Source organism: Branchiostoma lanceolatum, chromosome 16 (genome assembly GCF_035083965.1).
Source record: "Branchiostoma lanceolatum isolate klBraLanc5 chromosome 16, klBraLanc5.hap2, whole genome shotgun sequence".
NCBI lineage: Eukaryota > Metazoa > Chordata > Leptocardii > Amphioxiformes > Branchiostomatidae > Branchiostoma > Branchiostoma lanceolatum.
Window position 1 is genome coordinate 8926529 of NC_089737.1, and position 16362 is coordinate 8942890.

At 40.1% G+C, this 16362-nt stretch overlaps 2 protein-coding genes across 3 annotated transcripts in view; both read left to right on the forward strand.

Annotated features, from left to right (window-relative positions):
- The window catches only part of LOC136421373 (acetylserotonin O-methyltransferase-like), a 27646-nt gene extending 20558 nt beyond the window's left edge, over positions 1-7088 (forward strand). Inside the window, exons 2-7 of one of the 2 annotated variants that reach the window (XM_066408629.1) lie at positions 767-944; positions 1556-1769; positions 2268-2377; positions 3073-3216; positions 5337-5459; positions 5858-7088. In XM_066408629.1, coding sequence (XP_066264726.1) covers positions 767-944; positions 1556-1769; positions 2268-2377; positions 3073-3216; positions 5337-5459; positions 5858-6093 — 1005 coding nt within the window. In that variant the 3' untranslated portion in view covers positions 6094-7088. The remainder of the gene's footprint in view (positions 1-766; positions 945-1555; positions 1770-2267; positions 2378-3072; positions 3217-5336; positions 5460-5857) is intronic. The other variant, XM_066408630.1, reaches the window with a different exon arrangement.
- Positions 7089-8880: 1792 nt separating this feature from the next.
- LOC136422210 (uncharacterized) overlaps positions 8881-16362 on the forward strand; it is a 112424-nt gene continuing 104942 nt past the window's right edge. The window contains exons 1-6 of the mRNA XM_066409855.1: positions 8881-8974; positions 10190-10387; positions 11048-11138; positions 11675-11708; positions 12372-12504; positions 13188-13245. Of these exons, the coding sequence (XP_066265952.1) occupies positions 10217-10387; positions 11048-11138; positions 11675-11708; positions 12372-12504; positions 13188-13245 (487 nt within the window). The 5' untranslated portion in view covers positions 8881-8974; positions 10190-10216. The remainder of the gene's footprint in view (positions 8975-10189; positions 10388-11047; positions 11139-11674; positions 11709-12371; positions 12505-13187; positions 13246-16362) is intronic.

The window sequence follows — 16362 nt, forward strand, 5'->3', positions numbered from 1 at the left end:
CGGTCCATGTGTGTGTGTGTGCGTGTGTGTGTGTGTGTGACTGTATGTGAGTTGTAGACAGCATAACTCGGACCGCGCGCGTGTGTGTGTTTGTGTGTGTGTGTGTGTATATGCGCGCGCGTGTATGTGAGTTGTAGATAGTATAACTCGATCCGTATAAGATTTGGCATGCATGCCGGAATGTGCCGGCAAAGCGAACGACCAGTTCGATCATGGGCCCTCCAACGACTTGCCATGGTTATGCAGAAGAACCTCCGGTTTTGATATGTCGTATCATAAACGTGTTATAACGTGTGAACATCATGAGACTTAAATCTTGCAAATCTGGACCTCATTTGCATAATAGATAAGAACATGCTACAATGACCTTATCTGCCGATCTAAATATACCTGGACTTTCATACTTTGAAAAACCTGTGTTGTTTGGGTAGAGAAAATCATGAAATGATAGAATTGATTCAAACGAGGACCTTATTTGCATAATCAATGAGGAAACTTTATACTGGTCAGTCGTGAAGACTAATGTCATTTGGCGAATATATAAAGCTGTGGAACTCTACAGGTATTGTTGCTCAACTGAACCGTCGAATGCTGTGGGTACCTGGTAGTGTGTAGTGTCATTGTTTCATATCGAAATACAAGTATGTTGAAGTGATTTTCAGTAAGAAGTTTGCATTTAGGGCCATAGAAACAGCAACAAAAATGTCCATTCACATATGCCTCTCCTCGGTATAAACTGATTTGATTTCCTTTTGTCTTGTTAAAGATCTTATTCGCCAGTTTGAAATTGGGCATCTTTGACCTTCTGGACACGTCAGCCGCTCCTATGACTGCTGCGAGGATATCTGAGGCCATCAGAGCCGACACTGACGCCACCAAGCGGCTGCTTGACGCATGTGCAGGCCTGGGTCTGTTGCAGAAGGTGAACGTGGACAAAGAAACAGGTACACACGAATAAAGCAAGCAAAATATTATTCCTTGCTAAAATATTTTCATCAGGTTGGCAGAACACAGGATATTGGAGTTTTCTTTTTTTTACACAACCAGTGTATCCCCTCTCCTCCTCGATCCACCGGATTCGTCTGTTGTATTTTCTACAGAGAGGATAACAGACGTATTTGGTGGATTAAGGCGGTGGTCTGGATAAGAAATTCAACACCAGTGATGAACCGGGACGAGGGGGGGGGGGTACAAGGTTAGCCACTTTTGGGGGATTGTGTTCTCGCCGCAAAAGCGCCACCTACATCGGCTACTTATAGCGGATAGAAGCAGCACTCCAGTCAGAAGCTTTGAAGAAGGTGTCTGACAGACACCGAAACGTCAGCAGATAAGAAGTCTCTGGTTGTGTTAAAAAGAAAACTTCAATATCCAAAATATTATTCCGCTTGTAAAGACGGCGAACATTGGTCATCAGCCATTCAGCTGATCCCCCTGCTGTTGTTGGAGGGAAAGTTACCAGCCAATCATATTGCGTCTTCACCGTAGGTGGCGATGTGAATATTTGGTGACGTCTTCTAAAACTGATGCAATGAAACGTTTGTATCAATGCATGCAGGAGATGGTGAATACCAGCTCTCTAAGGCCAGCAGGGCGTTTTTGACGTCATCGAGCCCAACCTACCTGGGACAGTCTGTCAAGGGCATGGCATCATCCAGCTACAAGCCATGGGGGCATCTTCCACGGGCACTTAAGGAAAGACCGTCTTTTCTCATATCACCTACCGGACTTCCCCAGAAGAAATCATCCACAGACCCTTTAAGGACAATTTTGTAGGAAAAACTTCAACGTTAATAGAATATGTTGGCAATTTTTTCGTCATTATAGTTTTACAGCTAAATTGTTCATAGAACTAATTCAGTGGGTATTTATAACCATAGACCTAGCTTTCAAAACGAATACAGCTAACTCTATATATAAGCCAGTTCACGATTTGAACTGCAAATGCACGAGGTCAATGGTGAAGGCCCTAAATTTGTCCTTGTCTAGACCATGGTTGATACCATGGCCAGACGTGTCTTACTTATGCCCCCGAGCCTTCAACTTTGACATATTACCCACAATGAATCTCAATGCGGATGCGAAAATTTAATCCGTGAACTGGCTTATAGGCGATGGTCTTTGTTTCAAAGTTTCTTACAAAGGAGGACAGACACACATGTAGTCTTCGATTTCTTCATAATGTCTATATTTAAATGTACAGCTATCCTCACCCATCGATTGTGACCCACGCAAATTATCCTAATTGGACTGATGACATTTTGTTGCAGCGTGAACAAAAGGGTCATCTCTATGATGGCTGGAATAACGACCGTCTTTGGTGCAAGGACCGCTTCTGCATTCGACCTGGCGGAATTTCAGAGAATCTGTGACATTGGAGGTACTAACTCATTCATGTAGAACATGACAAAACATTTGTATGAAATACAAGTTCAATATGACTGTGTTTTTGCTACGTTCGAAATGATGTGAGATTGAAAAAAAAACTTTTCATAAGGGACAACTATAGCACGATCAAAACAAAGCAAAACCGCTTTCATTTTTGTCACTTACACTTACTTAGAATGTGTCATAACAACACAAATAAAGATGAAAAACACAAATTCTTATATTGGCATATTTGTGGGTCCATTTCGAGGCGATGAGATTAGAATACAGGGACAAGAGTTTGAAGATCTCACGCCTCCGTGAAACATGTATTTGTATGCCTTCAGTTGTTAAATTGTGCATGCTGATAATGTCTTGATCATCACAAAATGGTGAACGTGACCAACATATGGAAAAAATATAACATAATCATATCATATAAAACCTCCCCGTGAATTAGTCGCCTCTTCCATTGACCTCATCACCTGGAATGTCTTCATATCTAGACTATAGTTCTAATACCTCTAAGCTCTACCCCCTGTCACACGTGGAAGTCCGACCTTTGACTTCATCTTCCCACTCACTTCCTGCCACTGACGAAATGACTATGAACACACAACATCACAAACATAGAAACACAACGAAAACAAAATCCCCGTACACAGAGGTAATGATCTTGACTATTCGTATGCAACTTTTGTTTTACAGGAGGCAGTGCACCTCTTGCATACCACCTTGCTGCTGCCTACCCGAAAGCCTCCGTCTCAGTGTTTGATCTGCCTGTAGTTGTCGAGGTCGCTGAAGATGAAAGACATGCTGGTGAATATAGTCAGCGAGTCTCGTTTATTTCAGGTGGGAAGAAAGCTTGTGAATATGTTGGCGAAGTAGAATCCTCTCAGCTTGTATATCTTCAAAGAAGAATTACTAAAAGGTCCCTCTACTTAGCCATTTTCTTATGCCAGAAATGCTAAATAAGCCCTGGCGTACTGGCCTGCGATCTGTGTTATCTATAGCACTCACCAGTCGTCACCAGCCAATCACGCCGGGCTTGATGTCAATAGGCAACGTAATTGGCTGGTGGTAACTCTCCCTTCAACAACAGTAGGGGGAGTATCTTATCTGATTGATTGACGACTGGCAATCGCTAACGCACTTATCACAGGCCGAAATACCATGGCCTATTCAACAGTTCTGGCTTAAGAAAATGGCTAAGTAGATGGGCCCTTTGCTGTATACATGCATACTGTACAAGGTTGATTTTGTCCTTCTTTACGTCATCAAAAAACTAACTTTCCGTAAACATATCAATTGTGAATGTGCTATAAATCCCCTCAGCTCTGAACGATATTTTCCCCGCAAAAGTGACGTATTGAAATTCTCAGCACTTAACTATTGCAACATTTTTATCTTCGCCGAGTACTAGTACTCGGAGAAGATTGTGTTTTCGGTTGAGACATCTGTTGGGTGGGTCTGTATCTATGTCAAGAGCATAACTCAAGAAAGCTTTGATGAATCTTTATGATTTTCGGTAGGTGTGTAGTGGTTGTGCAAAGGAAGGCCAAGTTCGAAAATGGTCTACCTTGCGTTTTTCAACAGTGCTGAAGCGGAATTTTTATTTTTGTGCGTTTGTATGTAGGAAAAAAAAAGGTGACGGAAACGTTGATGGATCTTCATGATTTTTGGTAGGTGTGCAGCGGTTGTGGGAACGGAGGTCAAGTTCAAAAACGGTTTCCCTGGCATTTTCCGTCGGTACTGCAGCGGGCTTTGTGTGTATGTGTATTTGTATGTGGACAACATAGCTTAAAAAGCTGTCAACGGTTCTGTATGATATTTAGTGGATGGGTAGTGTTTACAGAAAGGAAGGTCAAGTTCGATAATGGACCTTCTAGCGGGTAGCTAAGGCACTGCAGGGGAGCTTCAAAATTTTGGGGCATATTTTCTGAAAGTGCTATATATGGTCATGATTTTTGTGTGGTAGATAGTTCATGCCACAGGAAGTAAGTTGTGTAAGTTTGGGCCCCCTAGCGTCTTGTTTGGAACTGCAGCTGTTTTTGTTTTGACCTTCGGACATGAATAACTTGAGAAGTGGTCGACGGATCGTCGTGATGTTTGGTATGTAGAGAGCTCAGATAGTGCTTTACATAATCAATGTCTTATTATGCACATCAGGAGCTTATTTACATAACTAGTAAGGAAAGTTTGTAAATCCACTGCAACTCATAATGGCACATGTGACAGTGTTCTTGAAAACAGCTCAGGCCTTGCCTAAAAGTATAAATAAACATATGGGGCATATAGATAAACAGATGGGACACTCACTACACTCCAAGCAGAGGTGTGGGTGCGGTTGGTTTTTAACGTGTTCAGCTGTTTATGCATTTTTGTCCAACACACGGTTGGCGGCATAACGAAAAGGGCACAAAATAGAAAGCCTGACAAAAACACCTAAAAACACGTCAAAAACCAGCCGGACCCACTCCTCTGCTTGGAGAGTACACTGCACCACTGCTAGGTATGGAAAAGTCACATGTACTATGTCTTTCAAAATGTGGATGATATGGAATAAAGATTTATTTTTATATTGACTGTACTATTTCATCATCAATTTTCTTCATGACCAGTTATAACATATATCAGCACACTAGACACATTTACTACAGTCCTGTACACCAAATGATTTTTAACCCTATCTAGACTGGACTCATCCCCCCCTCCCATCATAACTTCCAAACGGTATGGTGTATGATCAAATTTGCAGGGGGTGATAAGCATGTAAATATTAATCACTCTCCATAATAAGCCTTGGTTATTTGGCGAAGATAATGTGTTCGTGGAACTCTAGTTGTTATTAAAAACAGAATTTTTAGGCAACAGCCTCTTTCTTTATGTCAGTAGTCAATAGTCAAAACTTAACCAACATACTATTATATAATAGAAACTTCATTGACGCTATATGCTGATTTAATTAACAGGAGACTTTTTCAAAGACCCTCTCCCGCCAGCAGACCTGTACGTGGTGTGTCGAATTCTTCACGACTGGACTGAAGATAAGGTTCTTGTACTACTGACCAAGATGCACGACAGTCTCCCTCAAGGTGGGTAGATTTACCTCCTTCAGCTAGCAACCGCCATTCCGTAAATGAATGAACGGAAAGCAACAATGTCGATATGATACTTACTTTCAAAAGATGTTCATTGTTAGCCTGTAAAAAATGTTGGACGATTTACCCAAAAAGGACTGTATGATCCGTTCGAGCTAAATTTGCTGACAAGTACAAAATAATGTATCATTATGGAAAAAAACGAATCAACAAATTTCCAATAAAAGGGTCGAACTCACTAAATTGTCGATCATTTCTCTTGTATTCTTCGTAATAACTGAGGACCGGATTGCTCAGAATATGCCACCTTCCAAAATTGAGGGTAAACGATGTCTGGAAGTCTGTAGCGGCCACCGTCCCGATTCAATGAAGGTTATGCTCTATCCCTACAGGAGGTGGACTGTTGATAGCTGAGTACATGCTAGACGATGACAAGACTGGACCAGAGGTGGCCCACAAGTACGATCTGCACATGTTGTTGTTTACCGGTGGCCGAGAACGTTCTGGACAAGAGTATAAACGGCTGCTGACCATGGTGGGCTTCACAGAGGTCACTGTCCGGAGCAATAATTACCCATTTGGTCACGTTCTTGCACGCAAAGCACCAAAGTATTCTGCCCAACTGTAAATCAACATAGATTGAAACATAGGCTAAGTGTTTGCACCGTATACCTTACTTTCAGTTGGCAGCATTTAATGAAATTTGTGTTATGACTTGTAACCGCCATTAACATTAATTCGTCGGGATACATAAATCCGCCACTTTGAAAAACAGTGTGTTTGAGAGATCTCTAGATAGTTCAGAACACACACCCCGTATGCACAGTTTGAATATACAGGAGTGCATTATACTGGGGACGATTACCCATAATGCATGACACTACGCATGCGCAGTTCAAAGCGTTAACCGGCCTATTTCCATACAATCACGTGGCATATGTTGAACCCGTCGAAACGCCTGAATGGTGGGATACGAATTTTAAATTTTGGGAGATTGGTCGAAGAAAGAATAGACGCCCCCCTCCCACGTCTACAAGGTCGGAGTAACCTTGACGGTATTTCACCCGGTTAAACACGTTTACATGCCCGCACAACCATGAGGCATGGCTAACCCTTCTAACTACGGTCAGCTGAAGACTTCTAAAGGAAAACAAATCTCCCATGAAGAGACAGTAATTAACCAACGTTACATTTGACATGTTGTATTTGTCAATCACTACATTGATGACCAATCACAAACAAGCTCCGGTTGGATAGTTACGAAAATAACTTTTGAAGACTTGTAGAGGACGACAGATCTCCCATGACGTGACTTTAATCAACTTACGTTCGCTTGGAAAGGGGGCACTTGTCAATCACAATCTTGATGACCAATCCCAAACAAGCTCCGGTTGGGTAATTATGAAAAATAACTTTTAAAGACTTGTAAAGAAAGAACGATCTCCCATGACGTGACTTTAATTAACTTACGTTAGCTTGGAAAGGGGGCACTTGTCAATCACTATCTTGATGACCAATCACAAACAAGCTCCGGTCGGGTAGTTATGAAAAATAACTTTTAAAAACTTGTAAAGGAAGACAGATCTCCCATGACGTGACTTTAATTAAAGGATGTCTTTTTTTTATCAATCGTGTGTGTATAAGATATTTTTTCTGTACCAGATGGATCAAAGGAGCAAATATATATGGTTATATATCGATATATGATAATCCCGGCATTGTAGATACAATGTATAGGATAGTACATAATGAAAGGCCAAGACATTAGAAATTCTTGATCAGATGCTACATGTTCCCTTGTATAGTGAATAAGTTTCTTAGAATATTGTTGTACAAGTCGGCATATGCTATTTCATCTGCAATTGTTTAGTTAGCAATAAGATTGCAATCATTATCAAATACATTATGATTTGAGTGTAAGCCTGTAGTACGGTCCGCGAAGCGAGGCTAGGGCCTTCGTACCTGGTACAGTGTCACGCCGGCTCCGGTATATCAAAGAAAAGTATGCCTGACACGAAATGAGCTGAATCACTCCATCTTTCAACAACAGCAAACACGGCGGCACGCCAATGCAATAATAAGATCTCACCTTATCAAGCAGGGAAATTCTCGCGAGACTTATCATAATAATCTGTGTTTGATAACCATAAAACACGTAAGTCCGTTGTCAACACAGTATCAGAAAGATCTGCTATTCTTGAGGAAACCTGAAGCCTCTTTGTTTATAAGACAGAGACAAAATATTTGAAAACATGTCATATGCCTACTGAGTCCTGACATCTTTGACTAGTTGCACCTTCAAACTTGTCTGTCATCACCTCACCATCAGGAAAACACCTTGTTTGCTTTTCCACGTTAAACCGTGCGTTAAGGCATCTTTCTGATAAGTGAAAACACTTGTCATGTAACACAGCATATATCAACTCCGACTAAATGACCTCAAATAACCTCCGTTCCTACCGAGTCAACACCACTCAAAAGCGTCATCTGTGAATATCAAGTCAAACTGCACCCCGATACGCGCTTACTGTGACCCCATACATGTAAAGTTAGTCCTTAAACATGATTTGCGTATTGTACACTATCGAGAAGATAATTCCTCACGATCACAAATGTTACATATGACAGGTCTGTAAATTTGACTCATAGCATTAATTAATACCCCATTCCGCTGTATTCATATTCAATTGACCCCGTTCCATTCTATTTAACTTCAATCGATATTGTAATGCTTTCACCGTGACGGGATCTATACATATAACGTTACGTACAGCCCCCGTATAGCCCGCCATACCACCTGCGTCTAGGCTAGCATCACCTGAGACAAAAATGGTCATTTGAGACGGTATTTGAACCCTTGCCAGAGTTTTGCTGAGTTTATATTTCATGCCTCTTTTTGATGAAGTTGTGAAAACATTTGGATAGTCTCAATGACCCACATTCGATGCGTTCTTTTGTCGTCATTGTGGTGATTACGTCACACTTAGTGGTGCAAAAATGATTAATTGTGTTATGGGGGTCTAATAGGGGAACAAGTATATCGTTTTTACAGCATTAAACTGTATGGTTTCAAATGAATGATCTTTAAAATAGTAATCCCTTTAATATACGATGCTAGCTTATTTTGTCTTTGTAATGAGATACTACCTTTACCCCCAAAACAACTGATTGTTTTGCTAGACCCTCAAATATCCTTTTTATAACCTAACAAATATATGCCCTTAAATCTAATCATATTTCACCATTATTCTAATACGTTAGGAGTAAGATATGTTGATTCGTGTACTCAATAAGCTGTTGCCAAATAGATTTGATTTGAGTGTATATCAATGCGAAATGATTCAGTAACATTGCAAGTCTAACCCTTTCAGAGCTTCGGTATTATGTAAGACAAAGGGAGACGCCCAGCCTCCTTGATACCCTTTGACTATGTCCCTTGCGCTTGGGGTAATCTAAGCAGACTGCAAATTTCCACCAGCGACCTTCTCAGTCTAGCATTTCTTCGTCAGGTATGTACAAAAACTACTTCTTTCTGACAGAAAAGATATGATATAACGTTATGTAGATGTAGAATCATGATGAGGTTGATACAGCGAGCTAGATACAACATTGCCGACGTTTGAAACTCGTCAAGGGGTCTGTGTCACTCACTACATACACGTCGTAACCAATGGCGTAGCAGAATTAGTTTTCACAAACGGTACCTGTAGAATGCTACGCACAAGATCACTCAACAATTTCTGAACAAGAAACGTCTATTTCTCTAAAACACGATATGTAACAGAAGAAAGACACAAGACCACAAGTTAAATCAGATAAAGGTGTTTGTAGTTTGGTGTAAGTTTAGGAAATACATCGTTTATGTTTACCACAACAACAACTGTATCCAAAAGCAAACAACATTCAGTCGCGGCCTTGCTGGTATTCCAGCTTGTAGCTGCGGGTTCCAATGCACATTAATCTTCCATTTCTAATACTTTGTTTTACAGCGCAATCAATAATAATAAACGTCTTTTTCTCCTCGGTTAACTTTGAAAGATCGTAGGATTCATTTTTCACATACATGTTCTGTCTGACGATGCTGAAAACATCTACTTTGTAGAACCTCTCTTTGTTCTTCTGATTCAAATCGTATAATAATGTGCTTAATTCTGGATTTCATTATCAAGACTGGACGTTTTACACCTTCATGAATGTTGTGACAATTACAAGTGTCTACAAGAAATATCTGACGAGGGGCCGGATTTGCGCTTTCAAAAATCGAAATATTTCTCATAATCACTATTGAAACTCCATGAACTTATTTGTAGGCATATTCATACAAATCTTTTTCTTTTTAGTTTTATAATTTTTCTTGCTTGACAGCGCCGTCGATATAAGTTAACTTGTTTTTGTTTTGTTTTTTTACTCTACTTAAAGGAGTACTTTGTTGATTAGATTCTTCAATTTCGTTCTTTAAAATTTTCTTCTTTGACTGCAGGAATTAACTTTGGCATTCTACGACATTCTGTAGTATCCGTTTTTCCACAAATGTTTGTTTTGATTTACGAAATATATGTGTACAATTTGCAGCTACTTTGCACGATTTACAGTATGGTCGAAAACGTTTTTGTTGGGAGGAGGGGTGTACGAAAAATTTGATGTGCGCACCGATTTCATCCATATAATCCAATCACACAACAATAGAGCCTAAACCAACCCAAATACAACAATTTCTTCCACAGGATGTCGCCGGATGAAGTAGGCTAGTTATGGGGAGATTTGGAAAGCAGATGTTGGTGTTTTTGCTACTGCTGTTGCTGCAATCACAAGATTCGTCGTCGGTGTTCTTGAACTTCAAGCATGGAGTGGACTACAAGTACAAGGTCGACACCGTGTCCAAGATGTCGAAGATCGACACACCGTTCAACATCGGGGCTCAGGTAAACCTGGACTATCTTGTCTTTTAGACACCTATCGCGTAGGTCTTCATAATACAGGATGACACAAACCACGTATAATTCTATCAAAACATACCTAAAACTGCAAGAGAGCAGATAGTACTTGTAAATAGGTTGGTAGTGCCTTCTAAAACAAAGGTCGTATAACACGTTGACGAGGCAAAGTTATTTTAGGTTGTTATAAGTGCCTTATTTTCCAGTATTGTAACATGTCATAACGTATTATCGTATCTAACTCAGCATATTATAGCATTTGATGATTATTCAAGTATATCGTAACGTACCAACATATAATGCCATATTGTATCATATATCATAGCACAACATGTCATGTTATTAAACTGTTATAGCATGTGTCAGCAACGCAACTGCTTGAGTCCCAATACTTGCTGATACTTTTGCGTAACGACCAGAGTTGTCTTTAACGTATAACATTTGCATCTGATTTTTGAACAAGACTCTCTAACAAAACGTTGAGATCGGTATAGGCTGGATGATTTCTCCTGCTGCCACCCTTCCGACTTATAAATATAAATCAAATGTTTTACTATGAATGTCAACCGCAATACATTAGCAATTACTAAACTATAAGCCTTGGTGAAAGATCATCATCAGTAAATAACTACGGCACTATTTCTCCAGGTGAGTTTCCAACATGTGGAAGACACGGAGACGGGACAGGTGTGTCTTTTGACTGTCCACAGTATGGTCTGGCACCATGGGAAGGAGTCAGGTACGTTTCACCTCTCAATAACTTCGTATATTCACTATCACTGACAAAAATGTAAGAATTGAAATGACATCAAAGTTGGGGGAAATATTCCCAGGAATTTTGGATAACTTGCATGTGTACCTACACAATCAAATAAGATGAGAGTACTGTAAATGCTTTCAAGTTTGCGTGGTTTTTATTTCACGCTAAGGCAAAAATGGAGTGTTCGTGGTGGTTTTACGTTCACGGCAGTGCTGTAGTTACATACTGCTACAGTATTGGACAAACATGTTTGCGGTGGCTTTAAGTTCGCGGTCAAACGGTCCCCGCGAACACCGCGAACATAAAACCACCGCGAACATTTCTGTATTTACAGTATTTTGACGAGGGTGTCTTTTCTATCATCCCAGGCTAATCTATTATGAAGAAACTCTCACTCTAAAACAAAATTTGTATGACCAAAATGCCGAAAACATTAAATTCTGATCGATACTGCAACCAGTTCGTGAAGGCTAGTAGCAATGTCTAACATTTTTCAATGTTCTTCTCTCTTTCAGCTATTGCCACACAGCACTACGACTTCTCTCAGTGGTAAGTCATCAAATGCATTTGAAAATATGACTTATCTAGAGTCTCCTTTAATTGTTCTTTCACACTGTCTTAGAAATTCTCTAGCAATAAGATAGATGCATATATATGTAAACGGATTTTGGCAAAAAGAATGCCAACTTTTATCCCCAAAAACTTTCACAGAACCAAGTGTCGGAAAGAAGAATTGTGAAGAATTTGAATCTCTATTTATCTATGCAACGTTATGTGCGATTCTTTTAGGTCTAATCATTGTGGTGGCGTTGTTATAAGCTATACAACATTAGTATGCCGTCACATATCATTTGATGTTTTTAATTTTCTAATAAAGTAAAGCCTTTATTTTTCTTCGAAGTAATTGTTCGGCCACATGGCCGCTTTTTAACAAGGTCGAAGTGGAGGGGGAGGCGTCACGGATAGAAAATTAAAAAAAAACCCACAACTTTGTACATGAACTATATACAGTAAACATCAATAGAGTCATAAATGATAAGTAGAAACAAATACATGAATACATCATTAAGTCATTAGCCGTTCAAGTCCGTGATCAAACCCCAGTTATGCCTGTTCCATAAGGTATTTGAAAATATGGATGGACGTATGCGCCCTAATGTCTGGCTTGAATTATCATTGAATTAATAATAAAACAACTAATATTCATTCCAGGTTCTCGTTTGAGATCTCTGGTCGCGGTGAGATCACCAAAGTGTGGTACCCCCCTAAGGAGGATCAAGAGGTCGTCAACATGAAGAAGGGCATCGTCAGCTTCCTCGCTGCCAAACTACATCACAACCACGAGGTACTCATAAATCATGAATCTTATTATAAATGTCAGGGAAGAGATTGTGATCTGGTAGGATCCGAAAGTCATCAGAGACCGTCATCAGGATGCTATGAATCTGTTAGGGTAGTTTTAAATTCATAAATTTAAATGTCAACATTTCCGTCTATTGCTATGAAATGACAGGAATCTAAGTTCAAAAGATCTGACTGTCTTTTAAGGGTTAGATTTACAGATCTTATCAGGATCTCTACTGACAGAATTAGCTATATCCTGCCATACTAACATCTCCACTCTCATATGCCATTGAAGTTCACATAGAGTTTTCCTTTCGTCTCGTCTCATCTCATCACATCATCATCGTCTCGTCTATACGTTTTGATGGACAAAAATATAATTTTACAGTAGCATCATTTAACTCGTTGGACGCAAAATGTGTTGACCATGGCGAATAGTCTAACATTAGAGTTGCTTCATGTAATATCTAGACACAAGGCTACGAAACGAACTTCTCTAACGATACGTTATCAACGTCTTGAACATTCTTTTGGCTTCCTGTAAGACTATGAACATCACTCGACAGTTGCTGTCTCTACCCTTAAGTAACCCTTCTTTTATGTCGTCTCAGGTATGCATTTCTAAAGCTACGTTTATCGATCTTCTGTTTTTGGCTGATGTTCTTTTGCCGTCTTGCCCTTCAGGTGGGTAGGCCAAACGAAGACAAGTGGAACTACGTCACCAATGAAACAGGCCACGAGGGTGAGTAATGTTTACATCTTTCACATTTGGCATTGTGGATTTGAGGTTACATAGTGGCACGGGAAAATGCATTTTTTAAAAAGCATATGAATATCAAAACTACACATACAACGCACAACGGGCCTGAAGTTTTCTGTGACGGGGTGTTCAAATTTTGTTTTTATACATGTCGTACCACTACGTACCTATACACCAACCTTTTGTCTATTTTAGATCTTTACTCTCATGCATTAACCTTATCAAAAAACACCCACGAATTGCAATGATATCAAGGTGAATCGAAGTATCGGAGATGTTCTGAAACTGTCCTAAAACAACCCTTTAATTCATATATTCGTTTGACAGCAAACGCATATGATAAGTTGAATCTTCATGTTGACGCCTATGCGACGCAATGGCTTGAGTTTGAAATTTCAATTGACGTCATCATATCACCATAGCAACCACGTAGACCACCCATATATGGTTTCAAAGTTCTTTTTTGTGATCGGGGATTAGTGTATGTCTTACAACACCATGTTATAAGCATTATGAATAGGGTTAGAAATATCACAGTGAGCACCTATACAATTGACCGGTATTATGTTACGCTATGCGGTAGGAGGCCAGCATAGAAAATCAAAGCATGCAGGCCTAATCGTATTTCCTATTGTACTGGCTTGTACTGGTTTAAAGAGAACCCATGTGGTGAAATGAACCGCTCATGCATGGTTCATCATGCCTCTTGCGCTCCCATCTAGGTCGTAGATGTAAATCTTTTTATTCTGTAAACAATTAGCGTTGTATCTCTTTGTGCGTATTTGCTCGGTACACTTTGCAGCGGTGTATGTTAGAGTCTCTTTTGTTCGCTTCGGAGCACGTTAGGAACGATGATGTTGGAAGATTCTGGATACAAAGGCTCTTTTGAACATTCTCTCTGCTGCCAAACGCAATACATTATGCTAATACAAATATACATTCTTTGATATGTTTTCCTATGTATACCATGCAGGTCAATTCAAGTCAATTGAGATAAGTCCTGGTACATAAGACGATAGCATTGTGTATAGTGAATTACGTATATCAAAATATTTGTGACATACAATCAAAAAGTGACATTCAGTTCAAGGTGTGTCGTGTTATGTGAAATGTAAAGAATTTGAAAGTTCGGCAGAAGAAAGGAAGTAGAAGTTAGAAGGGATTTTGCCTGTCAACCGTTTGCTATCTAGGTTCTGTATCGTCCCACGTTTTGGGACACGTGAAAATCAACCCCACGCTTGAGACACGTGAGTTATAGGTGCTCCTCCCCTCTCTGTAGAACGTAAACATATCAATTCGTTCGGTTTGTCACCTGCGAACACAACAAATGTATCAGGTTCTCGCCATGGGCTTGATTTCTTCACGCACTGACACTTGCATCCGGATAGAAATGATGGGAGACCAAAACTCTACCTCAAATCGTCCAGGGTGTCACAGAACTATCAGAACAAAACATACAGTACATATGATATATACCCCTGCTTCAAAATTGTTTGTGTCCATAGTTGAGGTCTTTAACCAGTATCACACAACGACTTTTTCTCGGTGCATTTGTTACGGTGCGGTCACATTCTTCGTAGGGTGTTCTACGATTTTAAGTTTGATCAGTCGAGACATTTTCAAGCGGGATGGGGGAGAGTCAAACGCCGATAAGGATCTAAGACAGCCTTTTTTGTAACAAGACAACTGAATTTTGTGCGACTCCGATACGACTATCTCAAGAATGCCTTCAGTGCGACGATCGTATGACGTATGTGACCGGGTCTTAGCTGCGTCACTAGCAGCGTTATTGGTAAAACATTGACTCAAGTTCGACATTGTATCGGGATAGATGTGTTTGGTCCCTGTTTTCGATATCTCTGGCGGTGTCAGGTATAATAAGAGTAGATTTGAGCTTGTGGGGCGCAGAACCAGCTTTTCAAGTTTGCAATTTTGTACTAAATTTCGGAAAACAGCGACGGTCCTACTTTGCAGATATAAGGCTTCTGCTCAGTCAAAGTTTTACGCTTGTTTTTGCAAAATTTAGTTCGTCTGTTTAGAAGTGCAGCGTTTTTAGTCTTTGCGGGGGTGGAACAGAATAAAAACAGCATCAGCAGACATAGATACGCTGAAAAAGCCCCAAAAGACACAGAAAACAAGCCTGACAGCTGTATTTGCTGGTAGAACAGCGCTTCGCATTAATAATTGAGGTTTAGGATAAAGCTTAGGCTGTCAAAGATGTCTTATTCGGATCGAGCTCTAGTCTCTAAATCTTTTTTCTCATCTTTTTATTAACTTGGACACGCTTTTTTGCAATGACGCAGCTTAAAAATCCTGAATTGGGTCATTCGATTGGTCAACAGGGCCTATGGCAACCTTCACCCTTTTGTGACCTATATAATGGGCCAATTCACATCGGGGTGGGCGGTGGCTCCTATCGATAACATTAGGTCACAATTGCTTTCAATAGGGAGCAATAGAATCTGTTTATACAACATTATGTATTGAGTAGAATGACGGTGATTAACGAGGATTACAACAACAGACGACATCGGTCTTTAGTATGGAATCGATGCTTTTGTTGGTAATGATGTTAATGTGTCCCTATCAAAGCAGATAGTGGAGATCACACACATACACACAAACACACAGTCATATACATACATATACATACATATACACACAAAAAACACACAAAAAACAAGCTAACACACTGAAAACATATAAACCATTGGAAATTTACATCGCTAAAGACGCGATGTAAAAATACAACATCACATTCATTTCCAAAGAAAGAAAGATAGGATTCTACATACACGTATATCTTTGGAATATTTTGTTGAAGATGTTCAGATTCTGCATATTTTACATGAAGCAGTCGAGTGAACAGAAGACTGTAACTTTGCTACATTGCGTAATACCGTAAGTCAAGGTCAAAGTTCCCTCTCGCACCGGTGGTGCATTGGTCCGCGCCCATCTCCGTTTCAGTAGCCCTTGGGCCACACAACTTTGTGCAATCCCTACAGCAGGGGGCTAGTCCACTGGTAGTGTTGTGTGTTTAAACAGCCACACTCTTTCCTAATGCTGAGTGCTAAGCAGAGAAAGCAGTATGTACCATTT